Here is a 24,304-nt window from a genome sequence, read left to right as displayed (position 1 = left end):
GCTCTTGTCTTGAGGCTTTGCGATCGGACTTGCTCCTCAAATTTATCCTGTCCTCAAAAAAAAAGTCGTCCGCGCGCATTTCTCGATCTTTCCGAGTCTGAACGAACTTGCTTCAAGCTCTGAGCTCGATCAGACGACGAGATGGTAAGTGCGAGCACAGATGCAGCGAGACCGTGCGCTCAGCATAGTGTGCAGTCATTGGCGATCAAGTCGATCAGATCGATTGCGCCCTTGTTCGACAGGGTACTCATCCAGCGTAGCAAACCCGTCGAACGATCTGCCTCGGGCATCTTCCTGCCTTCCTCCGTCACGAGCAATCCGCCGCCGGAAGGGACAGTCATCGCAGTGGGGCCGGGCTCCAAGGACAGGGATGGCAAGCTTGTCCAGTGCAGCGTGCAGCAGGGTGATAGAGTCCTGTTACCCTCTTTCGGTGGTCAATCACTCAAGATTGGCGAGGATGTATGTCTTTTCTTGCTGCATTTCCGTGGCCTCATCTCTGAATCGGGCGCGAGAACAGGAGTACCAGATCTACAGAGATGCAGAGATCATTGCAAAGATAACGGAAGAATGATGACTTGTACCAGAGATCACCAAAGAGCACCACTCTCTTTCTTCCTCTGCTGTCCGACGCAAAATTGCAAATCGTTGTACATCAGATTGACACCGAGCCAGCGAGCAGATCAGACGCCGTATGTCAGAGGGTCAAACGTCATCGGGTCTACGTTCGGGGGCAGTCTCGGGATGGGCTTGCGTCTGATATTCGAGCGCTTTCGGCCGCTTGTTTGGTGAGGCTCTCTGGGCGCGTTGTAGGTGCTCTCGACGAGACGAACGGGCGGCTTGCCTTGGTGCTCGAGATCGAGATCGTCCGCTCCGTTGACTTCTTCGTACAGCTTTTGCGTCACACAATAGCAGTCCGTGGTCACTGCCCAGCCATACTCCTCAGCTGAATGGTCACGCGAAGAGGCAAAACTTGAGACTTGCTTTCGGGCAATCCGATCGATTTCATCGCAGCGTCGTCGCACTTGTCCGAAAAGTATGCTCCTGAGCACACATCATCAGCTTCTGGCATGTGATGCCGAGCAGAGAGCGATTGCCTTCGTCCGGTTTGGCGTACAGCACGGTGTTTTCCTCAGTGATGTAGATTGCATCTGCTCAGTAGCCCTCGTCAGCTCAACGCATAGTAGAGAGAGCTCGAGCTTACCAAAGTTGAGGAACATCATCACGGTCCAAGTCTGTCCCGAAAGAAGGAGAGCTCAGTGCAAAGAGACTGATGACCGTCCTAGGACGCACCTGATAATGAAGAGTACAATCTTGCCCTGCATCGCTGTATCAGCGTCGATGCCAACGCACGCGAGACGCAACGCACAGGCAGAGTTTGCCTCTCCGGGTCGATGCTGAACGGCAAAGTAAGCGGTCACTCTCTGGTTGCTCGGCGGCGTTCCCACTGTCTCATTGTCTTTAGCTGACGAACGAAACCAACGAGCGAAAGGCCTGACTGATTTCTCTCTGGTCGACATGCTTCAGATGGTTCTGCGCGCCTGCTCGGTCAGAAGTGACTTGGATATACCCAGGCGGCTTACAAAGCTGCAAAAGTCACGTCAGCAATACGATATTGATTTGGGATGCAGACAATCTCGACCTTGTGATGAGCTCATGGGCGGTATAGGCGAGCAAGAACCCGACATAGAAGGGCTCCTTCTCATCGTGAACGATTGTAACAGCGCCAGCACATTGGCACTATGGAGACGATCAATCTCGCGCGCCAGCAAAGACTGGAATTCGGCGTACTTCAAACCAGCCTGGTCCCAACGTGTCAGGAGTCACTACGACGAGCGACGTCGCACACTGGACGTACCTCGTAGCTCGTAGAATCTAGTACCAGTATAGCCATCTGGCAGAATATCCGGATCTTTCTCACCGCCTCTGACTTCATTGAGAGAAGCGGTAATTTTGTCCAAATGCTCGCGGTAGTAGTTATGTTCGCCGGCGGGTACGGATTCGGCTTTGGCGATCAGAGCAGAATGGGAGAGCCATTTTGCTTCGATGCAGCTGAGCGAGATGAGCCCGAGAGAGACGAGCCAGACTGCTAGCATTGCAGTACTTTCTTGTCGGGGACAGGGAGGATGGACTTGACGACGCGGTTGAGGCAAGATGAGACGAGGCAGGGGAAGAGGGACGCCAAAGCTCCTGAGCGGTCACGAAAGCTCCTGAGAAAGCTGGCAAGACGAGAACAGCCGAGACAGGTGGGACGAAAGATCTTCAGGATCAGCGCCTGCTGCGATCACAGCGTCACGCTCGTGACTTTATGAATTCACTTGGATCCGAAGCGGCGCGTGCTCAGCGGTGCCCCTCGATCCAATGTCCGCCCGAGCTCGATGGGGATAACAGAAGCGCCTCTATAAGTAGCTTTGCCACTCTATCATGCTGCGATCAGACCGTGCGAGCAAGCAGCACGGTATGAGCCAACCCAAACCCTCCGCCGTGCAAAGTACGAGTCATTCTTCCAGTCAGACAGCAACTTCCGACCGAGACACTGTCGGCAATATACCACCCGTCACGCCCACATCGCCGAACAGACCCAGGTTTCCTGACCTGCACTACACCGATTCGCATTTCTCGCATACACATGACGACGAAGACTATCGGCGGCATCGTGGAAACTCACTCAAAGCGCCAGCACCTGCGCCCACGGGAGTTGATGCTTCCGCGGGCGCAGATTCGTCTGCAGAGAAGGGACTCCTCTCGCACGAATATGAGGATAACATCGTCGTCTTTGAGTCTGAAGATGATCCAGCAAATCCAATGAACGCAAGTCCTAGATCACGACGCGTGGACATGGGCTGAGCTGCATGCGCAGTGGTCGACCACACGCAAGAGTCTCATTACTGCCTTGCTCGGTCTCACGACATTCGGATCCACATTCGCTTCTTCCATCTTCTCGTCTGGTACGATGTATGTCGGCGCAGAGTTCGGCGTCTCCAATGAGGTTGCGACTCTGGGGACTGCTCTTTTTATGTGAGCCTCGCTCGCTGTGGACATGATGCAGACACGCTCAAACATCGTCGTCTTACAGCTTAGGATACGTATTCGGCCCTATCGCATGGTCGCCCATCAGCGAGGTGTACGGTCGCCGGCCCGCTGTGCTCCTTCCGTATGGCATATTCGTCTGTGTAGGTGTTTCCGCCCATGCGCCTACATATTTGCTAACGCTGAGACTTCAGTTCTCCGCGGCTACCGCCGTCTCGAAAGATCTCCAATCAGTCTTCATCACACGCTTCTTCGCCGGTGTATTTGGCAGTGCTCCAGTGTCAAATGTTGGTGGCGGCCTCGGTGATCTCTGGAGTCAGAAGTACAGAGGCATCGCCGTCGTCTTCTACTCCTTCGCCGTCGTAGGCGGTCCGACGTTGGGGCCGCTCTGTGGCAGCGCGGTATCCGAAAGCTATCTTGGCTGGCGATGGACGGAGTATCTTGTCGTCATTGCTGCAGGCACCATCTTCCTCGCCGACGTCATCTGGCTACCAGAGACTTTCGCGCCTGTACTGCTCAGTCAGAAGGCTCAGAAGCTTCGTTTGCAGACTGGCCGATGGGAGCTGCACTCCAAGCACGAGACGGTCGATCATAGCATTGTCGGCTTCCTGGAGAAGAGCTTGCTCACTCCGCTTAAACTCTTGACGACGGAGCCATACTGTCTTGGTGTTTGTCTTTTCAATGCGTTTGCCTACTCGATTCTCTATGCTCTTTTCGAAGCTGTGAGTCAGTTCATAGACTGCTGCAATCTTTGCTGACTTGCGCTTCGCAGGTACCCATTGGCACGCTACCTTTTACTCCCTTCATCGCTTCTGAGCTGATCCGTTTGAGGCAGCCTTTACCGAACAGCGTGGTTGGAAGCCTGTTCCTACAGCTACTGTCTTCTTGGCCGTATTGGTCGGGGTCTTGATCGCAGGCATAATCAATATCGCCTATTCTGTCTACGTCTACGCACCGAAACTTGATAAGGCTGGCGGTAATCTTCCGCCGGAAGCGCGATTGCCGCCCATGCTGCTCGGCAGTCTGCTCTTCCCTATCGGCTTCTTCCTCTTTGCTTGGACTTCGGATCCTAACATCAGCGCCGCACCTCAGGTCATCGCGCTCGTCTTCATCGGATGCGCATTCTTGCTCATCTTTCAGAACGGCATCAACACGCTCATCGATGCTTATTACAAACACGCTGCTTCTGCCATTGCCGCAAACACACTTACTAGATCACTCGGAGCCGCCGCTTTGGCCATGGCAACCCAGCCGTTCTTTCACAATCTGTCAGTCTTTTCTTGCATATCTTGCTCATCACCACTGACTTACTGAGCAGTGGCGTCAATTGGGCGGGCACGTTACTCGGCTGCCTCGCTGTGCTCTTTGCAGGCGTTCCGCTCCTGCTGATGAAGTATGGGGCGAGTCTCAGAGCGCGTTCGCACCACGCTGCGTAGAATACTTAAGACTTAGACTGTCACTCTTTACACTGTACAACACCTAATGTGCAAATCATGCTTGTTGGCTGTGCTCAAGAGACGCTTTCGTGCAGATGAGCGGTCTTCTCGAGGGTTTTGATCTGTTGGACAGCCTCTCTGAAGCAGCCCACATTGTATTCGACGAGCGGGAACTGGTTTGGCCGCTCGAGCACGTTGGGTGAGATGATGGCAATCAGCGCCAGATTCCTGCACCGCTCGATAAGCAGAGACCCGATCTCGAGAGGGCGGAGCCGAACTCGTCTATGCCCCATAGAGCCAACGTCTTGCCGCTTGCCACTTTGACACGGGAATACTGATATGATCTCGGCTGCACTGTACCATTGGCCTTTTGCATCGTCTTTATCCGTGCAGGCGAAGCATCACGAGAGCCAGGCTGTGATTGCTTCGAGCGCTCATGTGGCCTGCCCTATGTTGAGACTTCGCACTGTATGTCTGAGACTGGAACGACAAACTTGTATAGGCCGCCGATATCCATGACGAGGTCGATGTAATCCGAACAGATCTCGTGCGTTTCCTTGTCAAAGGGACTCGAGTCCGTTGTGAAGTACAACCGAGTGGGCAGATGGAAGAGGAACACCTTTTCGAACGAGCATTGCTACGAAGTTGTCAGCCTACAAGGATCTATCAGGTGAGAAAGAGCTGACGATGTTCATGAGATCTGCGAGCTTCTCAAGCGTCGCTTGCGCAGGCATGAGACTCTGTAAGACTTTGCTCATTGCCACATTGATCGTTGGACCGTAGATGCTAGTCAGGTAGAATGCAGGCGATGGTCGAGCGATGCCTGCATTCGCCGGTAAAAGATCAAAGAGCTCGTCATCGAAGCGAAATTGGATTTCCTCGAGGATCTCTGCAGTACGTTTCAGTCTTGCCAGGCAAAACGAAACGCAAGCTCACCCTTCTGATATTCGAAACTGAAGCCATCTGTCTTGTGTACAAAGACGCTGAAGAGGCAGTTTGTATTTCGCTGCAGATTGACTGATAAGACGAAGATACGAATGAGACTGACAAGCTGACCTCCCATATCTTGCAGACGCTGAGCGCGATCTTATGTGCAACATCAGATGTATCGGCTTGGAATGCCTGGTACGAGTCAGCTCGCACGCGCGCCCTTGGTTCGCTGAGCGCACTTGGCCGTCGACGACATAGATGACGCCGTGCACATCTTCATGCGACAGAGCAGCGAGTTCCAAGTCGTACGTATTCCCAGGATAATCCCATATGTTGAACTTTGTGAACACGCTGTTGCTATGATGAGTGCGCTTGCGGACATGCGGCGAGAAAGACATACGTGAACTCGTTGAGCGTAGGACGGGTCGTGCTCTCTATGTACAGCGTGTCGGATGGCTCGGATTGGTCGAGGACGGTAGCCACGATAGATGTCTTTCCTGACCTGTAGGGGAAGCCTGAGACGAGCGCTGCAGATCTGGCATCAAGAACACCCACGACCGAGGCCCCATGATGACAAGCGTCTTTGCTCTTTGGAGGGGCAAGTCAGTTTCGTCAGCTGCCGGTCCATCTGACGATGTCGTTGCAAGGAGGGAGCTGTTCATGCTGACGAGCGCTTTGCGCTTTACCGAGATGTCAGCTGCGAGCTGTCATGTATGGCAAACTTGCAGTCGAGGCGCCGGCCGCCGTGTGTTCGTCGTTCCTTTGCCTTAACAGCGCGCGTCTTGCTTTGTTGCCTCGGCCTCGTCAATTGTCAGCAGCGTGTCGTCCCATCACCGGAGTCAGTCGGAGCAGGCCAGACTACCCCAGCATCTCTCGTAGACGACGGGAGTGCGATCACATCGGCAGGGCGTGTGATCCGAAAGGGTTTCCAACAAGCTCGCCGCTACGGCCGCGCACTCTGCCGGCCAGCATGGGATTATTCAGATCAAGCTCGCCTGCCACGGAAGACCATCAGCTGCACGACATACAGCATACTCCCACGACCTCATCGCCACTACAACATCGACAGGATCAGGACCAGATCGATTCTGCTCATGCTCACGATCAACTCGGCGCTGCCAACCCGGGCAAGACGAGTTCAAAGCCAGGCAAGAAGGACAAGGTCCCGTTCTGGCAACGTCCTGCTAGTCCGTCGTCGAGAACACTGCAGACAGGACCATGCTGATGCAGCGCGACAGATAACGCGTTGAAACAGCAACGACTGAAAGCTTGGCAGCCCATCTTGACGCCAAAGTCTGTGATCCCTACCTTCTTTGTCGTCGGCATACTCTTCTGTCCTATTGGCGGAGCGCTCCTGTGGGGTAGCAACCAGGTCAGTCTCGCTTGCATCCCCGATCTTGCGCGCTAGATCTGACACATGTCATATCAGGTCAACGAGCTCACGATTGACTACACCGGCTGCGAGTTCTCTGCGCCCAACACCACCTTTGCCAATGTGCCCTCGGGAGACTTCATGTACTCCATGTCGGGCTACTCAGCTGCCACGCCGCCGCCTTCCTGGCAGTTTGCCTCCAATCCAACAGCTGCCAATGTATCTCAACGAGAGACTTGTACCCTCCAGTTCACCATCCCATCAGATCTTCAGCCGCCCGTATTTCTCTACTATAAGATGACGAACTACTTCCAGAACCACAGGCGGTACGTCAGATCGTACGACGTCTCTCAGCTCAATGGCGACTATAAATCTGCAAGCGATCTCAACAATGGAAATTGCAAACCTGTGGCGAGAAACTTTGATGGAGGCTTGCCTATCTACCCCTGTGGTCTCATCGCCAACTCACTCTTCAATGGTATGCCTGTTCGCTTGTCGGGCAGCAGGAGCTCACAAGTAGGAGTCAGACACGATCAGTTCGCCTGTGCAACTGAACGCGGCAGGAACGACCGCGGGCGCAGTCGAATACCCTATGTCCGAGAAAGGCATAGCGTGGCCAGGCGATGCAAAGAAGTACGGCAAGACAGCATACACCAATGCAAATTGTATTCCTCCGCCTTTCTGGGCCCTCCGGTATCCCAATGGCTACACAGACGAAACACCGATTCCCGATCTCAGTCAGGACGAACACTTCCAGGTCTGGATGAGAACTTCTGGGTTGCCAAGCTTCAGGAAGCTGTGGTCGAGGAATGACAATGACGTCCTTCGAGCGGGTCGCTATCAGCTCTCCATCTTCAACAGTACGTCCGCTGCCAGATGGAGCATGTACCAGCTGATGCCAGATGAACAGACTATCCTGTTGCGCCCTACCACGGTACAAAGTCCATCGTGATCAGCACTGTCAGCTTCATCGGCGGCCGCAACCCTTTCTTGGGCATCTCTTACATCGTCGTCGGCGCGATCGCTCTCATCATTGGCGTCTTGCTCACTGCTCGTCATCTCATTCGCCCTCGAAGGATGGGAGACATGGCATACTTATCGTTCGTCTACTGTCTGCCCCGGTAGTACTCATGCTAATGGCATGCGCGCAGATGGAATCGAACAAAGCAGGATTGAGTCAGCGAGCTGTTGTGTACATTCTTTCCATCGTGTTACATTATGTTTACAAGTGCATCTGGATAAACGCTGCGATCTCCTTGATTCCCGACGCTCTCTCTGCCGATGTCGCGCCTAGATAGTGAAGCAGCTGCGGCCAGGCGTGCGGCAAAGGTCGGCTCGATAGGATCACTTCTCCACCGCCGTAGATATCGGCTCGCAGTCGATCGGCGAGAATGTCTATGTTGGATGACAGCACTTCGCTCGAGCCGTATTGGATGAGCGTGCCTTTTGTCGGAGCTGACCGCGTCCACCACGACTGGTCTGTGCAATCGCCAGGTGAGAGGAGCGGGTTCAGGCGACAGTGCTCGACGTGTCGCAATATCACAGATAGGTCGTCATAGTCTTCTCCCCTGAGTTTGCCATTCTTTCCCGCTCTGATCCTGCTGCGACTACTGGAGCCATTGCCTAATTGGGGGGTGCTCTGCTGTGACGGTCGTCCGTTCAGCTGCTTCTCGCCGCTCCTCTGCCGACTTCGTGTACCCGATTTGTGATGACCATTCCTATGCGGTCTGCGCACACTGCTCGAACGGGACTGCATGGGTGATAGGAAAGGCGGCAGAAGTGGAAACGATGGGAAGAGAAACTTGGTCTTCGCCTTGAGGAAACGCATGACGCCAGCTCTTGCGGGAGTCTTTTGAGCGCACGAATACAGTCTGGCAAAGTGTGCTAATCGCTGTGGGTCGATGAAATCGGTTGCAGTGTGAGCTCGAATGCTGGGATCCTGGCTGATCGAAGTCGTCAGTGAAGCCCAGGGGGAAATGAGTATAGCATGGCTGGGCTTGGGTATCCTCTGATTTTCTGGCAGGACAGGTGGGTATATTGGGAACCTTGCTCGTCTATCGACTGAACCTTGTACGACAGTGGCATCGTCAGATGACGAGTCTGCATAGGTTGGATATGCTACCCTTTCGTCAGAATCTTCTCGCAGGTAGAGCATCAGACTGAGAGATAGACATGCGCCGGCAGAATCGCCTGCGAGACCTAAGCGAGTCGTGTCGACTGAAGAATGACGACAGAGATATTGCCATGCTTTGGCAGTCTCGCTCAGTTGGGTCGGGAAGCGACCTTCTGGTACCAGGGTATAGCTTATCGCAAAGATTGCCGGGCTGGCTATGCCTGACTTTGACAGCTCTTCACAAATTCTGAGCAAGAATTCCAGGTAGAAGGCGGGCGATGCCAGCGTGAAGCCGCCTACCATCGCTGTCAGCCCGTCAGATGTGTCAGAGTATCGAGTACTGACCACCATGTATGTACATCAGTGTGAAACCATTATGGCCTATCGCTTCGCCCCGGGCAAGTTTTTGCGCCCGGCCAGGTGCAATCCAGTATCCCTGTACGTCGGCATCTCTATAGAGGGCGATGTTTCTATCGAACGCTCCTCTGCCACCCATCCTTCGTTTGTGTAGCGCGATAATGTTCTTTTCGGAAAAGAACAGCCTCCCAATGCTCGTGTCATAATAGGCAAATGCCAGCCTTACGATCCTGATCGCCAAGTCTTGCAAGAGCGAAAGCTTGGCGGGATAGTTTCTCTGCCGTCGATAATACCGTTCTATTGCCAGCTCGAAGGGCAGGATGTAGATCACATAGAGGCAAGTGGTCAGGAAAGCGTCGAGTAGCACGGACGGAGCTGCCGCCCTGACGAGGTTATATGCCGTTGTCGCCAGGAAGAGGGTCAGATCGACCAATGAGAGTGGGGCATATTGCTCTTTGGGTCGAAAGAGCGGCAGACCGAGCAGCATGTTGTTCTGAGATCGCCCGAATCTTGTCGGTCGTGTGTGGGTCACGCCGGCGATCTCAATCGATCTCCGTAGTTGCCTCGTAGGTGGCGAGTACGCGCTCTTCGCAGTAATGCTTCGCGTCTCGACTGAACACGCTCGCAAGATGACGACGGTCGGCCCAGAGGAGCTGAAGAGTCGCCCGCTGCACTCGGAAGGGCCCACGCGAGTAGTATGGGCAGCAGATGGCTCCAAGCTCTTCTCGGGCGGCGTCGACCACATGATTCGAGTCCAAGACGGCGCGGTCAAGGAGGAGTACATCGAAGAGCCTGCACTGATCGAGCCCGGCGACGCTGTTCACACCATCCACGCTTCTGCGAGTCGCTTGTAGAAGGATATCAGAGTGCGCGCTGATCTGCAAAGACAGTATGACCACCTCGTCACCGGCTGCGACGATGGCGTTGCAAGGATCTACGACATCAAGACGAATCTGGAGATTGGCATGCTCGCGCGCATGAACACCGGTGCACCCGTACGAAGCCTAAAGCTAGGACTGTCGGGCACTAAATGTGCAATAGGCTCGGAGTGAGCTTAAAGGATTCCAACCAGTGCCAAGAGCTGACTGGGTAGCAAAGTGACATGATGATCAAGATCATCGACGTTCGCGATGTCACCATCATCCAGCAATTCACAGGGCACGAGAAACCTGTCCGCGATGTCAGCTGGTCGCCAGATGGCAGTCTGCTGGTGCGCGATCTTTCGCACAAGAGTTGGCCGGCCGCTCATTTTGCCTCGTAGATCACATCTTCGAGCGATGGCACTGTGCGGGTCTGGGATGTCGCAAACTCACCGGAAGATCCAAGATGCGTGCATACCTTTGAAGGTCTTATCACAAAGGCGTTGCCAGAGTTCGTCTTCTCCAAGTCACAATTGACGAGGCTGACGGACATGCAGAGATTCCACTGCCTCTGTGGAGGCCGTGTGGCATCCGAGTGGGCAATACTTTGTCATCAGCAACAAGACTCATGGTCAGTCTTACCCTTCGCGCAGGCTACTGGACTAATTTTACAGACAGACATCACCGTCGTCACGCGCGACTCTTGGGACTGTAAGCCCGGCTTCACAGAGCAGGGACATTCGACCGTCAGTTCCTGCCATTCTTGATGAGCTAAGGTGCTCATCTAGTGAATGCCAGGCTGTTTGCGCATTAGCCTGGTCTGCGAATGGCAATTATCTGGCGTCCGCGAGCAACAACGAAGTCATCATCTGGGATTCGTCATTGCGCAAGCCAGTGCTGAGGTCTATACATTACCTCTCGAGCTATACCAAACTGATCTGATGTGCAGAACAAAGTTCGCGGGAGAAGACGAGATTGTGACCTCGCTCGCATGGAGGCCTGGTCAAGGAGCGAATACACTAGCTATTGCCGATCAGACGGGTCAGATCAAACGCTGGGACAATCTCATCGATACGACTGCGCGCGCGCATCCTACCGATATCGCGACTACAATCGTTCATACGCGCGCCAAATCTGCCCAGTCTGTCGCGGCGAATGACACTGAGGAGCCAGCTATCCCCGCAATCGATGCTCTTGATGACCCGTTTGGCGATGACTGGCTTGATGATGACGCCGGCATACTCGCAGGAGAAGCCAAAGACGCCATTGACGACGAGAGTATTGCTTTACCACCGCCTTTAGTCAGCAAATACGGTCAACGTGCTTCTGCCGGCACTACTTTCCGCGGACAGCAAGGTCAACACAGATTCCAGCCCGGCGCAACGTCTGAACGCGACGGAAGACGATACCTTGCCTTCAATGACATTGGCTTGATCCATACTGTCGCAAGAACAGGCTACAACTTTATCACTGTTGATTTCCATGATCGATCCACTCATTCTGGCTATCAAATCAGCGATCACGACCGATTCGACATGGCTTGTCTCGGCTCAAACGGCGCTGTGTTTGCCTCGACAGGACAGAACGGGTTGCTCTCGTCAATTTACTATCGGCCGTATGCAGGATGGCATCAGACAGCGGAGTGGAAGTTTCAGCTGAGCAAGAACGAGAATGCTATAGGCCTTGCTATAGGCGGCCTCGCATTACCGCAAACCGACGACATCAGTCTAGCAGGCGCAGGAACAATCGTGCTTGCTACTGACAAGGGCTACCTGCGCTTCTTCACTTCCAGCGGCATACAAAAATACATTTGGTCTTTTGCAGGTGACATCGTGACGATGGCAGGCGGCGCAGAAGCGGTCATTGTCGTTCATCGCACGAGCGATATGTCACTCGGAGGTTCGTGTCTCCTTGCTGCAAACAAAGGCTTGCTCAAGTGCGATGTGCATGGGCAGGCCAGCAAGGTCTGCTGTATACCCTCATCGACTTAGACACTCTAGAGGTCTTCCAGTCGGGCGCGTTGCCTGTCGCGGCAGGACAGGAGCTACGCTGGGCAGGATTTAGCGACGATCATGTAAGTGCGCTGCGACGACTGCACAGGGGATGCTTATATTGGAGCGCAGTTGCCTGCTATATATACTTCTGATGGCATCATGCACGTCCTTGATAAGGTCCGAAGGCCGCGTCAAGCGCGATGGACACCGGTATTCGATATCGCGAGAGACGAAGCATGTCAAGCTGGCAAATACAGGTTATGGCCGGTTTCGATCGCCTCAAAACAGATGATGGCCGTGGCGCTCAAGGTCCGCAGCTTTGCTATACTCTTTGCTGGTCGAATGCTAAGCGAACGCGAACAGGGCTCTCAAGAGCAACCCTACTTTCCAACTCCGCTGACGATCGACGTCCAGCTCGAGATGCCATTGCTGCATCTTGAAGCAGGCGAAGAATCTGCACAATTGGAAGCACAACATCTGCTCAACAGCCTTATACTCTCTAATCGGCTCGATGCTATCACTGCAGACGAAGCCGAGGTCGACTCTGAGCTCGCTGCGATAAAGACAGAGATGGATTTGGCAGTCATCAAAGGCTTGCAAGCAGTCTGCAAAGCTGACAAGCTGCAGAAAGCGCTTGATATGGCCTCAAGTATCATCGAACCAAGCAACCTTGGCGTCATCAAGCGGCTCGCAGCATTCTATTCATTGCAAGGCTTGTCGGATCGCCTCGAAGCTCTCGAAGAAGCTCGTCTTGACAACCCTGATGACAGGCTCATGTCGGATAGACGCCCACCAAAATGGGCTGGGCTCGAGGATGATCGCACACTGACTGCAGGCAAGCTCAACGGTCATTCCCATCAATCTCAACGAGCCAATAACCCACTTGCTTCGGACTTTCAGCCATCTGGTAAACGGCAGCGTAACGCTGAGCGGGTCTTTCCCCGACAACAGTCGCCCACAGACGAGGTCATGCAGCTCGATGACGTACGAGAGGACGAGATCTCACCCGCTCCTGAGTTGCTGTCCACGGCAGATGTCGTCGAGCGACCTAGGAAGCAGAACAACCCATTTGCAAAAAGCAATCACAACGCCTTGACACCCTCATCGAGTGCAGCGTCAACCAATCCTTTCTTGAAAAAGAAGGGCGAAGCGAAGCACCTGCAAAAGTCGGGCTCTTTCTACGATCGCATCGATACAGCAAAGGCAGAAGGTGTACAGACTACCTTATTCGGCAAGGCGCCGCCTGCAGCCAGCAAAAAGGATGATGCGAAGAAGCCAAGCAAGAAGCGCAAATCCGATGCTATCAATGGTGACTCGGCCAGGCCTGCTTCGATCTCGAGCTTCTTTGCCGGCGATGCAGCAAAGACAAAGCGAGCTGCCAGCAATGAATCGCGGCGAGATGATGACGCCCGATCACCGAGCATAGAGACCTCCCCTGTGCCATCACGTGTGCTTGCAGAGCTCGACAACGAATCGATGAGGCCACTAGACACGGAGCCTACTGCCTCGGAGAAGCTCGCTGCTTTTGTACATTGTCCCAGCACAGAATCGACAGTTGTATAGCATGCAGACATTGTACATGGCGCAAGAAGTTCTAACAAGTCACAGCGTTCGTCACGGGTGCAGCGATCACAGTCATCTCAGTCGGCGTTGGTTTTCCGGTTGGCTTTGATGCTGACTTTGCACTCTTGAAGTAACCACTCATCTGGCGCTGTGCGGGTGGCTTCTTCGGACTGCTTAGCAGAATGCTTGGCTTGCGCTCCCGTTTGCCTTCTACAATCGGATCGGCCGCAAAGACTGCGTCGATTGATAAGCAGGAGCACCTCACGATTGATGAAAGACTCACCTGAGTGATGCGGTACTGGTGCAAGAACCCAGCTAGGTTTAGGTGCAGGCTCTGCAGGCGCAAGAGGGGCTTGAGGGCGGTCTACTGCCTTAACCTTAGTGACAAGAGGTCCTTTGCGCGCTTTGGCAAGGGCGAGTCGATCCTTCAAGAGTGTTCGAGCATCTTTCTCCTTTGCTATCCATTCGCGCACGCGTCGTCGTTCAGCCTTTTCCAATCTCTTCCGTTCGGCCTCTTGCGCTCGCTTCGCCTTATCATTCTTTCGCTCAAGCAAGCGTTTGGTCTGAGCAGCTTGCTCGTCCGCAACAATATCGACTATTGACTGGACGTCCGCTTTGAGCCAGCAATCAAAGACCTCGCCCCATTCCTTCGCTGGCGCAGGAAATTCGTAATTCAGGCAGATGACCTGAGGTAGCGCAGACGGCTTGCTAGCCTCCGCCGGTCGGATGACCTTCTCGAGTTCCTTGACCAAGCGTTTCGTACCGGGTACTTTCAGTGTCGTTCCCGCGACTATGAGCAGATCTGGTCGCGCGCCCATGAGATCTCGATGGGTGATCTGGCCTATCTTGGCTCCGTCCGCATGGACTTCGTTGTACAGCACGACTGAAGCTCTGAGCATTCCGACGCCCCTCGGTCGAAGCGAAAGTGCGTTGCCGTCTGCGAGCGCTTGTAATTCGTCTCGCTCTGTGCAGGCCGGACACCAGATGAGCTCGCCCTGCTTGAGCTGATCGAGGTATCGTCCCAAGGGCTCGCGGTGAAAGCACTTTTGACAATCGAGGAAGCGCAAGCAGCCGTGCAGAGGTATCACGCGAGGCATCTCTGGCCGTTTGGCTTTCTGCTTGCCTTTAGCGCTGCTCTGTGACGGCTCGGGGGGTGACAATCCGTCCACGTCGCTCAGAGATGACACGCTGGACAGCTCGAAAGTGTCGAAATCGAGAGGAGAAGCGAGGGATGATGCAGTTGAACTCGAAGCGGATGATGAGCTCCTTGAGAATGACCTCGAGCTACTAGCGGACGACTGGGTGACTTGCGAGGACATCCAACCGTTCGTGCTCGTCAAGGGTGGCTCTGAATCGACAGATTCGGGCGAAGGCGCGTCTGAGCGAGGTAGCTTCTTGCTAGCTCGGTCTGCTCCTTCAGTCCGCCTGCGCTTAGAGGGACTTGGGGGCGGGCGGGTGTTCGCGCTCGAGCTAGGCCCGTGTGGACAGCCAGAAGCGATAGGATCGAGACCGTAAGTCAGGCCGACTTTCTCTTCGATCGAGTCGATATTCTGTCCACGTTGCGCGATGAGCAGATGCAATGCAAGCCAGATCTGCGCGACTGACCTGCGTGTAGACGCGGAACAGCTTCCCTTGATCGTCAAGAAGCTTGAGAAAATGATGAAATGCTGATGGCTCGGCTTTGTCTGCCATTTGCCTTAGCTCGCCAACCATCGTATTGAAGAGAGCAATGTTGGCCTCGCTCTGCACCAGGCCGGTCAGTCAGCTGTCTGACGCGACTAGGACGAGCAGACGCACAGAGAACAAGCTAGCGTCAAAGAGATCCTTGCCGCTGGTCAGACCGGCCGTGGGGTTGCGTTCCTTGAGCGTCTTGAACAGCCCGCCCGCCGACCGAAAGTCGGGTATGCCGCAAGGTGTCGATATTCCAGCACCTGTCCCGCCCCGGAGGATCAGAGCTTGCTCGAACAGCATACATATGGCAGACTGACCACAGACGACTGCGATACGCTTTGCTTTGATGATGGCTCGCGCAACTCGAGCTAATTCGGTCGGGATATCGTCGGGTTGTCTGATCCAATTGGGTATGTTGGCGCTGACATACTGCGGCTGGTCGCCATAGGGTAGTAGGAGGCACGTCCCGCGCTGGACTGCCTCAGGGTTGCTCATTTCGCGGTGGCCAGCGAGTTTGAGGGAGCGAGGGAACGAGGCGATTGGGCCCGAACGACGACACGACGCGTAGAATTTATCTCGACTCGTCCGTCGCCCAGCTCAACCACTGACCCCTCTGCTGCAGTCCGCGTCACCCTTGAATGCTACATAGCGCTGCATGTATACACACGAACTCGTAGTAGACGATCGCTTCAGGCTCATTCAATGTCAGGCAATAGTCTTCATCCCGCCCAGTCACCTAAGTAACGAGCCACGAAGGCCGTTCAGATTCCCAACGTGTCTGAAGGCCGAAGGGGATTATCATGACTTTGAGGTGTCCTATCCCAATGCTTACGACGATGACGCAAGCTGCGTGCACGATTGAGGCTACTTGCGCTGGCTTTGTCGCGCATCAGTCGCGTCCCAGGGCTCCAACCTATCGCAGTTGCTTGCTGTCACGACAGAACAGCGTTTCCACACCAGATTTGAGAGCTACGCGGTTGGATTGCACGCCATGCCGCAGACACCGAAGGACCTATCTCATGCATTGTTCATGACTGAAGGACCAAAGGCGCACAAAGAATGGCTACGCCTGGCTGCTCGGCGTCTCTGCGCTCAGCTCATTGCTGCAACAAAGTCCTCTTCGAAGTGCGCATCACTGGTCATTGTCGCATTCACAATGGTCAGCAGCAAGGTAGTCAGCACTAGCAGCGTGACAGAGCGAACACTCTCGCAATCTGGATCATGACAGTACCAGACGATGAATGATCACGGTACCTGTGCCTTTCCTTCTCCTTCGCGAGCGCTGTGACAATTGGCGTGCCAGCATGCATTCGCGTGATCATGTCGTACCAAAAGCATGCATTTCTACTGAAGGTAGCTTGAAGGCATCAGACTCGCCGATAAGAGTGCTTGCCCACTCCGTGGCTTCCAGGTCGTACAGAGTAGCAGGCCATGAGTCTACGTCTTGCGACGCCTGCAAAGCTGGAGCCTACAGAAGTCAAATATGGCTCCTTTTCAACAGCATCACAGTGATAGTATGCGTTGCAGAGAGCCATCGTCAGTCCGCACTCATGAGACGGGCTGTTGAGATGCCATCCAGCAAGCCAGGCTGACAATAGTGAGAGCAACATGTTCTGCCAAAGAATTGACTCGAGCGGAATCAAGACAGGTCGCCGCTCGTTGCCGCAAAGACGAGGAGGCCGAGTGCAGTAGGGTTGACGTATCGGAACATACGAGTGGCAGCATTCGCCAATCTGCCGAGCACGATCTGGCTCGTCTTGTGTCTTATGCTGTAGACTTCAGGTCCACCCAGAGCGGGATGATCGCCAGAAGCCAGCGGGCCAGACTTGAGTCTTGCGATTTGTTGAGCACGAGTGCGCGATCGATCGCGGCCTGTAATCCTTGCGCGCGCTTCGACAGGCGAGACAAAGCTTCTCCAACCTTTTCGACGGACAGCTGCTCGTATCAGGTGCCAAGCAGAGGGCATCTCTTCCGAGACGATGCGAGGTACAGCAAGAGGCGCGTAGCTAAGCCGGGGATGGAACGGCAGGCGCGAACGATATCTTCGCCTTGCCGCCCTGATTGGCTTCCTCGCGGCGCGAGCACGAGCATGTTGACGTAGGAATGCCTCGTGCCATTGCGTCCGACCAGCAAAGACGACGGAACGAGCCTGGTCGATTGGTTTGCCGAGCAGGTTGTAGACAAAGGCAGCTGCTCCGCCGCCAACGATAATAACAGTCGCTTGTACGACTCGCGACGCTGTGGTCCTAGCGTCCTGCGCAGACGATAGAAACCGATCGATCATCGTACCCATGTATCTTCCACCGCGTCTGGCATAGTCAAACAGGCCGAAGAAGAAGGCAAACCCGATGGCATCGCGCAGAACGGTCAAGCCCAGGAGGCTTGTGCCTCGTGTTGCAAAGATGGACCACTTTATCTTGCCTCGTTCGTTCCGTACCCAGACAGGTATGAGGGCGTCTTTGATCATGCCAAGCCAACCGGGCCATCGTTTGCGTCGCGTCGGATCTGCAGCTGAGGTCGCGAGGACGCGTAGGTTGTCAAGCGGCGAGGAGACGAGACCTTGAGCTAAGCCGGCGGTTGCGCCGGCCGCAAACGGCAAGACGTAGCTTGACATACTCGTGGTGCGAAGATAGCTTTCTGCATTCGTATAGACTGTAAACAGAACGAGCCCGACACAACTATTGGCGAGAAAGGGCGGCGCGATGTGTCGAGCAACCATCCACTGTGTGCGCGCATGCCCGTCAGCAGATATACACATCGATGACAGAACGGACTACGTACTCCTTCTGCACGGTAAACTGACAGCACGAAAGCGAGACCGAATGGCTTGCCCTGTTCTGCCGCGAGCGCCTGGAATGCAGACCATGAACCGAGCTTGTTGGGTCGAAAGAGTCGGACAGGTCTGCAGAATGCTCGGATGAGCTCAGACGTTCAGCGATAGGGAGTCTACTGACCTGGAAAAGTAAAATGCAAGTGCTGATGCTGTTGAGCGACCGAGTGCTGCCTTGAGTGAGGATGGACCATTTTCATATGTCTTTGCGTCCTCTCGCGTTGTGGTGACAGACATGCCGAGTCATGGTTCGTGATGGTCGCAGGTCGCCATCGGCGTATGTCACCAGCCGGCTAAGGTGACTCAACTTTGCCGAGCCAATCAGCCGGCAACAGGACGACGACGACGCGTCGCAAGGCGCAAAGCGAGCGAGCGCACGACCGCCTCACGCCAAGGTCGAGGCCAGCATGTCTCGACCCGGCATGGACCGCAATCCGTCCTCTGCGTCTCTACGAACCCGACGATCGGTCATGCTCACGACAGGCACGCCAAATCTCGGCGGTCTGGCCGACTATCGCATGGTGATACCTGAAGTGCCTACGTACGCGGAAGAGGCATCCATTGCACCCAAGATGCTCGCTCAAGCACAATCACGCACGGCGAAGAAGGCTATGCCCGAATTGAGCAAGACGAACGCTCGAGTGGGCGCTAAGGCAGGCACAAGAGTCAATGCCGCGCTACTCAAGAAGCGACAATCTGTGTCTGTTGGGACTTTTATGCAGGACAACCGAGCGATGGCGAGAGCAAGGCATGACCCCATGCCGTCCTTGCCGAGTGTGTCCGATAGCTTTGCTGCAGCTCCATCACTTCAAAACGCGCGGCCTATTGATGGTCCGAGACCACCATCTGCGGGCAGCTCGTCAAAGGCTATGGCGCTCTTGGGGATCGGGCAGCCCACAGGCTCTACTGGATTGCCTGCTTCTACCTCGAGCTCCTCGTTGTCCCGCCAAAGAGCAGCAGAGCTTGATGTTAGCGCGCTCCATGGGGATCATTTCGATGCGCAGGCCTTTCTCAAGGATTTCCTAGCGACCGAGCCTCCCGGCACAGAGCTAGACTCTCTCAAGCGTGCCAAGATCGCTCTACTAGCTGAGCATGCATCCACCTCGACCGAGTTACAGAAGACGGTCCTGAACAATTACTCGGATTTCATCACGGTGTCCAAAGAAGTCACAACGCTCGAGAACGATCTGCTCGAGCTCAAGAGCGCTCTGGAGGACTGGCGTGGCGTACCGGAGAGTCTCGAAGTCGGCGTCTCATTCGAAGCTGCTCAAGACTCGTCTTTGATCGCTAGTCAGTCACCAACGCGCAAGAAACCCTCGAGCTGACACGTAAGCAGGCATAGCAAAACGCGGACAGCGCAACTCGATAGTAGATTTGCAAGCAGTCTATAGATCCCAGCTTGAAGCACTCTGGGAGACCGTAGAGGGCTCAAGAAAATATCTACCACCAACGCCAAACCGTCACCTCATGCACGAAACTTCTGCTTTCACTGAAGTCGATCCTGCGACTTACCGCACACGACAGCCTGTCCATCTCGTCCTCCTCAATGATGCACTCTTGATAGCCGTACAGAAGCGAAGGCAAATGGGCGGCCGAGTCAGGCTTGTCGCTGAACGCAGCTTCGCGCTCAATGAAATCTCAGTGGCAGATCTCAAAGACGCAACGAGTCAGTCAGACATATGCAAAAGACGTGCCTCCTAACGATGAGTGCATTGCAGATCTACAGAATGCAGTCAAGATCAAGCGAGGCAAAGAGACAGTCATTTTTCGAGCGCCAAAGCTGGAGGATAAGCGCGTTCTCCTGGCTGCATTCAAAAAGATCCAAGAGGAGATCACAAGCAGGAGGCGGAACGACAGTGCTCGCGAAGCGCAAGCCAGGAAGGAGGTCCGCATCATACCTCATGCTGCGCTTCAGCTCTGACAAACCGAGCAGCAATCTGATGGTCGTGCAATGAGCTTGGAGGCCTTCGTCGGTCTCGCGCCGAGCACGGTCTCGAACAGGAGCGCAACACTGCCCAATGGCGAGCCTGCTTGGGTCGGTGATATTGGCGACGACCTTTCCGTCAAGATCGCTCTGCGCGAGTTCGATGAAGCTGTCAGCCTGATTGAGAATTGTAAGTGCCAGCAAGTCCAGCGGGGCCATTTCTGACCAACGCTTATCGATAGGCAAAGGAGCGCTAGCGAAAGCCATGGCATCCAAGCAAGATGCACCGTTCATGGCGTCCCTCGTCAAGCGACTCGACGCACGCACGGCAGATCTAGTTACTACACTCGAGTCCGACTTGTCAAGTCAGGAAGTCAGCAAGACAAAGGTCGTCAAGAGCTGTGGCTGGCTCTTGCGTTTGCAAGAGGGCGAACGAGCCCAAGAGGCCTTTCTGGCCGGTCGCGCAAAACTAGTCAAGCGTAGGATCAGACAGATCGCATTCGAAGGCGACATCCGAATATATATCGTCGAGCTCGCGATTGTCGTCTTTACACTCATCAAGAACACTTGCGAGTGGTATATGGCGGCTTTTCCCGATCATCGGGTTGCATCTGGCTTTGTCCGTTGGGCGACGCAACAGATCGAAGTCTATGCAGAAGTCTTTCGACGTCAAGTCTATGGCGCAGATCAGGAAGCATCGGTGATCGAAGCCTCAAAGGCAGAGACGAAGAAGCAGGGTGCGATGCTGCGAGACGTCGGCTTGGACTTTGGCTTCATGCTCGACTCGAAGCTCCTGCCGGAAACTGCACCTGCTGCTCGCGATGACGGTCTGGTGCGTAGACGACGGGCAGACACAATCATCGCTGCACAGAAGAGTGCGTTGGCATGACACTGATTGTACAACACGTGTTGTTGCGATTACTTTGCGTTTATGAATTGCCGTCTGTGCTTCTCGCATGTCTCGAGGAGATCTGTCGCCAGTGATTCGTCCCACCACCACTTCTTTGGTCTGCTGGGATCCTCTGCAGACGGCAAGACGACATCGATCCCGACGTACTCATTGCCACCTCGCGAGCAGCGTGCACTGAAACGTGTGGGCAGCCAGTCGACCTCCTGCGCATCGACAGGTTGGTCGCCCTTTGCAGATATCTGCACGTTCCCGTTGGACGATCTGGTAAGATGCCGCCTTGCAAGTCGCTGTGCACGGTCCTGCTGCGTATGGAGCAGGAAGAGGGGTGCAAGGCCGACAAAGACGAACGCCATTCCCGCCTTGTACTCGCTGATACAATGGTAGGGCGACCCAAGCCATCTGGCCAAGTAGAAGGCCATCCTCATACCAAGATCGAGGAACCATCCCACTGTTGCTTACGTGAGCTCGATATTATGCGAATTTTGTGAGCAGGCGGAACGTACAGAGATCGTAGAACATATTGCCTGCCACTACGCCGGGATGACAGAGATAGCTCCGCGTGCGCACCGGGTGACCTCGAGCCTCTGCCTTGATGAGCGCGTTGAAGGCCCACGCAAGCAAGCCGATCTGAAATTTTGTGCTCTGATAGGCCTTGCCACCTTCGATAGCCTGATACGTCTTGGGATCGTAGAACTCGGGTAGCCCGTCCAGTGAGCCTGTCCAAATGATGCGCGAATCTGGCAAGGGTGCCTTGTTGAGATGATCTAGCAACCCTCTCGCCTGCACTTCCTGCTCAGGGACATGCGTCGTCGATAGCAGGACAAAGACTGACGAGAAGATAGTGTCCGAAGACGTTGCATTGCCAAGTCCATCCCAGGCCATCCTTGGTCATCTCGCCTGTCTTTTCGATGGGGTATTTGGGGTATGTCACGCTGTCGATGTAGTCCGTTGCGAGCGCATAGAACGCTGCGCCCCAGTTGAGGCCGATGAAAGGTCCGCAGCCGGCGTTGAGATACAAATGTGTCACGTATGGATACCTGTTCGTTCGGCGTAAGCAACGTGCATTCTGTTCTGAGCGCGAGAACAGACCTTTGCTGAATTGCGGAAACGGTGCCGAATACACTTATGACGCTGGCGAGATCCATGGGCACGAATTCGACGCGAAGGCCATCGAGCCAGTGCTGCCTGTATTCTAAGCGTGTAAGATATCTCGGTCGGCTCGCAGCCGCCTTTGAGGATTCTGGCGCGGACCCGTCATCGTCACTGTCGAAAGATTGAGCCATTGCGCGCCTTGTCCTCTCTGCCTTCCACATCTGTTGATCTCGATAATCCTCCGGTCGCTTCTTGCCGGCCAACTTGAGTAGGTTGGAGCAGGCGCGGTGGGCCTTGATCGCATTGCGGCACGCTAAGACGAGCGTGAGACCATTGGGCGTTGAGAAAGGCGATCTCGCTTTGCTGTCTTCTGCTGAGAGTGGCACTTGCTCGGGAAAGGCGTCGACGATGTCCGTCGCATCGGGATTGCCCAGCTGTTTGATCAATCTGTGCGCGATGCCATAGCCAACGCCGCTGCGCGCTCAGGCTTAGCTCCTGCCCAGCGAGCGCAAGCCAAAGATGGTACCTGTTGCCGCCGGTGATGATGATGACTGGCTTTGGAGGCCAGGTACTAGCATCTCGGTGGAAGCCAGATAGCATCTCCTCCTCGACTGTCGACTCAACGAGCGATGAGGCGTTTCGGATGCGCCACGACGTGTACGGCACCAACTCGGCCCGAGCTCGGCCGAAACGGACGCGTGTGCGTAATGCCGGCCAACGCTCGCCACTGACAACTCGGCATCCTTCAGCGCACTGGTTTTAGCAATCTGGCAGCTGTCCGAGCTCGTACGATGGCGGCGACAGTGTCGCCCTATCCACACAGCTGGTCAAAGAGTTTTGCGCACTGGTGGAACACATCGACAACATCGAGCGCGTCTGCCGAAGAAGCACTGCTACGGCGAGGCTTAGAGCCTTCCATTCCACTCTACATCGCTCCGAGCTCTCCTATCGCTGCGAATGCTTCCGAAGCACAGTCGGACCGCAAAGCGGGATCATCAGGCAAGCTAGCAATCTCGCGCAGCGTGCAATTGGACGATCGGCACAAGCACCAACGACTTAATTTGGTCGAGATCGGTACACCGGAACGTGATGCCAAAGAACATCCTGTCATAGTATTGCACGGCTACGGAGGCGGTCTGGCTTACTACTGGCAGAATCTGCACGCCATGGCTGCGCAGGACGACGTGAGATTGTATCTAGTCGACTGGCTAGGCATGGGTCGATCTGGACGGCCCTCTTTTCCCCGCATCAAAGCAAAGGGTGATCCTCGTACACCTGCCAATGTGCGGTCACGCGTCCAACAAGCCGAGGAATTTTTCGTCGAGTCGCTCGAGATGCTCAGGCAAAAGGAAAAGATCGAGAAATTCACGCTTGTCGGTCATTCGCTCGGCGGGTACATGTCGATCGCCTATGCACTCAAGTATCCCGAGAAGGTGTCCAAGCTCGTCCTTGTCTCGCCTGTCGGTATACCCGAATCACCTTACGAAAGCGATCCCTACGATGATCCTGCACCGTCGCAAGCGAACTTGGAACGAATCACACAAGCAGAGTTCAAGCAGAGTCAGATAGACATGCAACGAGGTAGTCAGCCTGACGAAGCAGAAGCGAAGAAACTACCCAGACCGAATGCGTGGTGGGCATGGTTATGGGAACGAAACGTCTCGCCCTTTCAGATCGTTAGATTGTCCACTTTCTTGGGTCCTGCCCTCGTCTCTCGCTATGCCACCCGTCGGTACGCTGCATTCGATACACCTGTTCAGCGAGAGCTGTATGCATACCTATACGAGGCGAGCGGATCTGAAATTTGATCACAACTTTTACTGACTAGCAAGACAGATCTGTCGCGAAAAGGGCTCGGGAGAGTATGCCCTTGCGCATATCCTCAGCCCGGGCGCGTACGCTCGATGGCCGATGGTCAAGCGAGTCAACAGCCTCAACATGCCGATGACGTTTATCTATGGCGAGCACGATTGGATGGATCCCAAAGGCGGCGAGGATATCTTGGCCGCCATTCGCGCAAAACCGGACAGCGCGGCAGTCAAGCTACAGAAGCTGAGGTCCAAGCAGAAGATCAACCAGCATTCTGGTCATTGGGTCTTTCTAGACAATCCGAAAGGATTCGACAAGATCCTTGCGGCAGAGCTGAGGGAAGCAGTGCAGGATGCTAAGCTCTAGTAGACAGGAGTACATTAGACACACGCCATTTGTTGTTACAACCGTCAGCA

The 24,304-nt window shown here is 54.7% G+C and overlaps 13 protein-coding genes across 13 annotated transcripts; 6 read left to right on the top strand and 7 right to left on the bottom strand.

Annotated features, from left to right (window-relative positions):
• The first annotated feature begins 83 nt into the window (after positions 1-83).
• L969DRAFT_85089 (uncharacterized protein) lies at positions 84-1,024 on the top strand. The gene is made up of 4 exons (XM_014714442.1): positions 84-144; positions 196-459; positions 518-922; positions 982-1,024. Exons 1-3 carry the CDS (start codon positions 142-144, stop codon positions 569-571), a joined length of 321 nt encoding a protein of 106 aa, XP_014569928.1. The 5' UTR covers positions 84-141; the 3' UTR covers positions 572-922; positions 982-1,024.
• On the bottom strand, positions 920-2,093 carry L969DRAFT_92539 (uncharacterized protein; the record flags this gene model as incomplete). Its single annotated transcript, XM_014714441.1, has 8 exons — positions 920-1,041; positions 1,095-1,148; positions 1,202-1,232; positions 1,291-1,316; positions 1,367-1,444; positions 1,497-1,584; positions 1,684-1,737; positions 1,845-2,093. The coding sequence occupies 8 exons, from the start codon at positions 2,091-2,093 to the stop codon at positions 920-922; spliced, it is 702 nt and encodes a 233-aa protein (XP_014569927.1).
• A 290-nt stretch (positions 2,094-2,383) lies between these two features.
• Positions 2,384-4,538, top strand: L969DRAFT_85083 (uncharacterized protein). Its single transcript, XM_014714440.1, has 7 exons — positions 2,384-2,808; positions 2,858-3,015; positions 3,074-3,170; positions 3,222-3,749; positions 3,800-3,809; positions 3,863-4,295; positions 4,346-4,538. Exons 1-7 carry the CDS (start codon positions 2,422-2,424, stop codon positions 4,461-4,463), a joined length of 1,731 nt encoding a protein of 576 aa, XP_014569926.1. The 5' UTR covers positions 2,384-2,421; the 3' UTR covers positions 4,464-4,538.
• On the bottom strand, positions 4,475-6,160 carry L969DRAFT_85082 (uncharacterized protein). The gene is made up of 9 exons (XM_014714439.1): positions 5,949-6,160; positions 5,794-5,895; positions 5,633-5,744; positions 5,520-5,585; positions 5,400-5,469; positions 5,150-5,352; positions 4,958-5,100; positions 4,742-4,906; positions 4,475-4,691 (listed from the first exon to the last, which is right to left on the bottom strand). Exons 1-9 carry the CDS (start codon positions 6,053-6,055, stop codon positions 4,538-4,540), a joined length of 1,122 nt encoding a protein of 373 aa, XP_014569925.1. The 5' UTR covers positions 6,056-6,160; the 3' UTR covers positions 4,475-4,537.
• A 203-nt stretch (positions 6,161-6,363) lies between these two features.
• L969DRAFT_15324 (uncharacterized protein) lies at positions 6,364-7,941 on the top strand (the record flags this gene model as incomplete). Its single annotated transcript, XM_014714206.1, has 6 exons — positions 6,364-6,580; positions 6,632-6,765; positions 6,823-7,243; positions 7,293-7,625; positions 7,676-7,865; positions 7,917-7,941. 6 exons carry the CDS (start codon positions 6,364-6,366, stop codon positions 7,939-7,941), a joined length of 1,320 nt encoding a protein of 439 aa, XP_014569692.1.
• A 46-nt stretch (positions 7,942-7,987) lies between these two features.
• Positions 7,988-9,722, bottom strand: L969DRAFT_92535 (uncharacterized protein; the record flags this gene model as incomplete). The annotated part of the gene is made up of 2 exons (XM_014714438.1): positions 7,988-9,174; positions 9,224-9,722. The coding sequence occupies 2 exons, from the start codon at positions 9,720-9,722 to the stop codon at positions 7,988-7,990; spliced, it is 1,686 nt and encodes a 561-aa protein (XP_014569924.1).
• A 109-nt stretch (positions 9,723-9,831) lies between these two features.
• L969DRAFT_92534 (uncharacterized protein) lies at positions 9,832-13,652 on the top strand (the record flags this gene model as incomplete). Its single annotated transcript, XM_014714437.1, has 11 exons — positions 9,832-10,074; positions 10,126-10,283; positions 10,334-10,445; positions 10,497-10,606; positions 10,653-10,726; positions 10,774-10,841; positions 10,894-10,997; positions 11,045-11,994; positions 12,051-12,169; positions 12,219-12,398; positions 12,453-13,652. The coding sequence occupies 11 exons, from the start codon at positions 9,832-9,834 to the stop codon at positions 13,650-13,652; spliced, it is 3,318 nt and encodes a 1,105-aa protein (XP_014569923.1).
• A 31-nt stretch (positions 13,653-13,683) lies between these two features.
• L969DRAFT_92533 (uncharacterized protein) lies at positions 13,684-15,818 on the bottom strand (the record flags this gene model as incomplete). The annotated part of the gene is made up of 5 exons (XM_014714436.1): positions 13,684-13,886; positions 13,936-15,202; positions 15,258-15,395; positions 15,450-15,583; positions 15,641-15,818. The coding sequence occupies 5 exons, from the start codon at positions 15,816-15,818 to the stop codon at positions 13,684-13,686; spliced, it is 1,920 nt and encodes a 639-aa protein (XP_014569922.1).
• A 799-nt stretch (positions 15,819-16,617) lies between these two features.
• Positions 16,618-18,488, bottom strand: L969DRAFT_85077 (uncharacterized protein). Its single transcript, XM_014714434.1, has 3 exons — positions 18,278-18,488; positions 18,105-18,225; positions 16,618-18,045 (listed from the first exon to the last, which is right to left on the bottom strand). The coding sequence occupies exons 1-3, from the start codon at positions 18,388-18,390 to the stop codon at positions 16,963-16,965; spliced, it is 1,317 nt and encodes a 438-aa protein (XP_014569920.1). The 5' UTR covers positions 18,391-18,488; the 3' UTR covers positions 16,618-16,962.
• Positions 16,691-16,933, bottom strand: L969DRAFT_45611 (uncharacterized protein; the record flags this gene model as incomplete). The annotated part of the gene is made up of 1 exon (XM_014714435.1): positions 16,691-16,933. The coding sequence occupies one exon, from the start codon at positions 16,931-16,933 to the stop codon at positions 16,691-16,693; it is 243 nt and encodes an 80-aa protein (XP_014569921.1).
• A 33-nt stretch (positions 18,489-18,521) lies between the features above and the next one.
• On the top strand, positions 18,522-21,064 carry L969DRAFT_21958 (uncharacterized protein). Its single transcript, XM_014714260.1, has 5 exons — positions 18,522-19,443; positions 19,490-19,819; positions 19,872-20,038; positions 20,087-20,267; positions 20,320-21,064. The coding sequence occupies exons 1-5, from the start codon at positions 18,561-18,563 to the stop codon at positions 20,964-20,966; spliced, it is 2,208 nt and encodes a 735-aa protein (XP_014569746.1). The 5' UTR covers positions 18,522-18,560; the 3' UTR covers positions 20,967-21,064.
• On the bottom strand, positions 20,996-22,679 carry L969DRAFT_15318 (uncharacterized protein; the record flags this gene model as incomplete). The annotated part of the gene is made up of 5 exons (XM_014714205.1): positions 20,996-21,435; positions 21,491-21,767; positions 21,820-22,024; positions 22,077-22,553; positions 22,606-22,679. 5 exons carry the CDS (start codon positions 22,677-22,679, stop codon positions 20,996-20,998), a joined length of 1,473 nt encoding a protein of 490 aa, XP_014569691.1.
• A 191-nt stretch (positions 22,680-22,870) lies between these two features.
• On the top strand, positions 22,871-24,254 carry L969DRAFT_92528 (uncharacterized protein; the record flags this gene model as incomplete). Its single annotated transcript, XM_014714433.1, has 2 exons — positions 22,871-23,866; positions 23,916-24,254. 2 exons carry the CDS (start codon positions 22,871-22,873, stop codon positions 24,252-24,254), a joined length of 1,335 nt encoding a protein of 444 aa, XP_014569919.1.
• Positions 24,255-24,304: the final 50 nt, after the last annotated feature.

The sequence above is a fragment of the Mixia osmundae genome (genome assembly GCF_000708205.1).
Source record: "Mixia osmundae IAM 14324 unplaced genomic scaffold scaffold_2, whole genome shotgun sequence".
Lineage (NCBI taxonomy): Eukaryota > Fungi > Basidiomycota > Mixiomycetes > Mixiales > Mixiaceae > Mixia > Mixia osmundae.
Note: the sequence above shows the minus strand (reverse complement) of the source record. Positions and strands in the feature narration are given on the sequence as shown.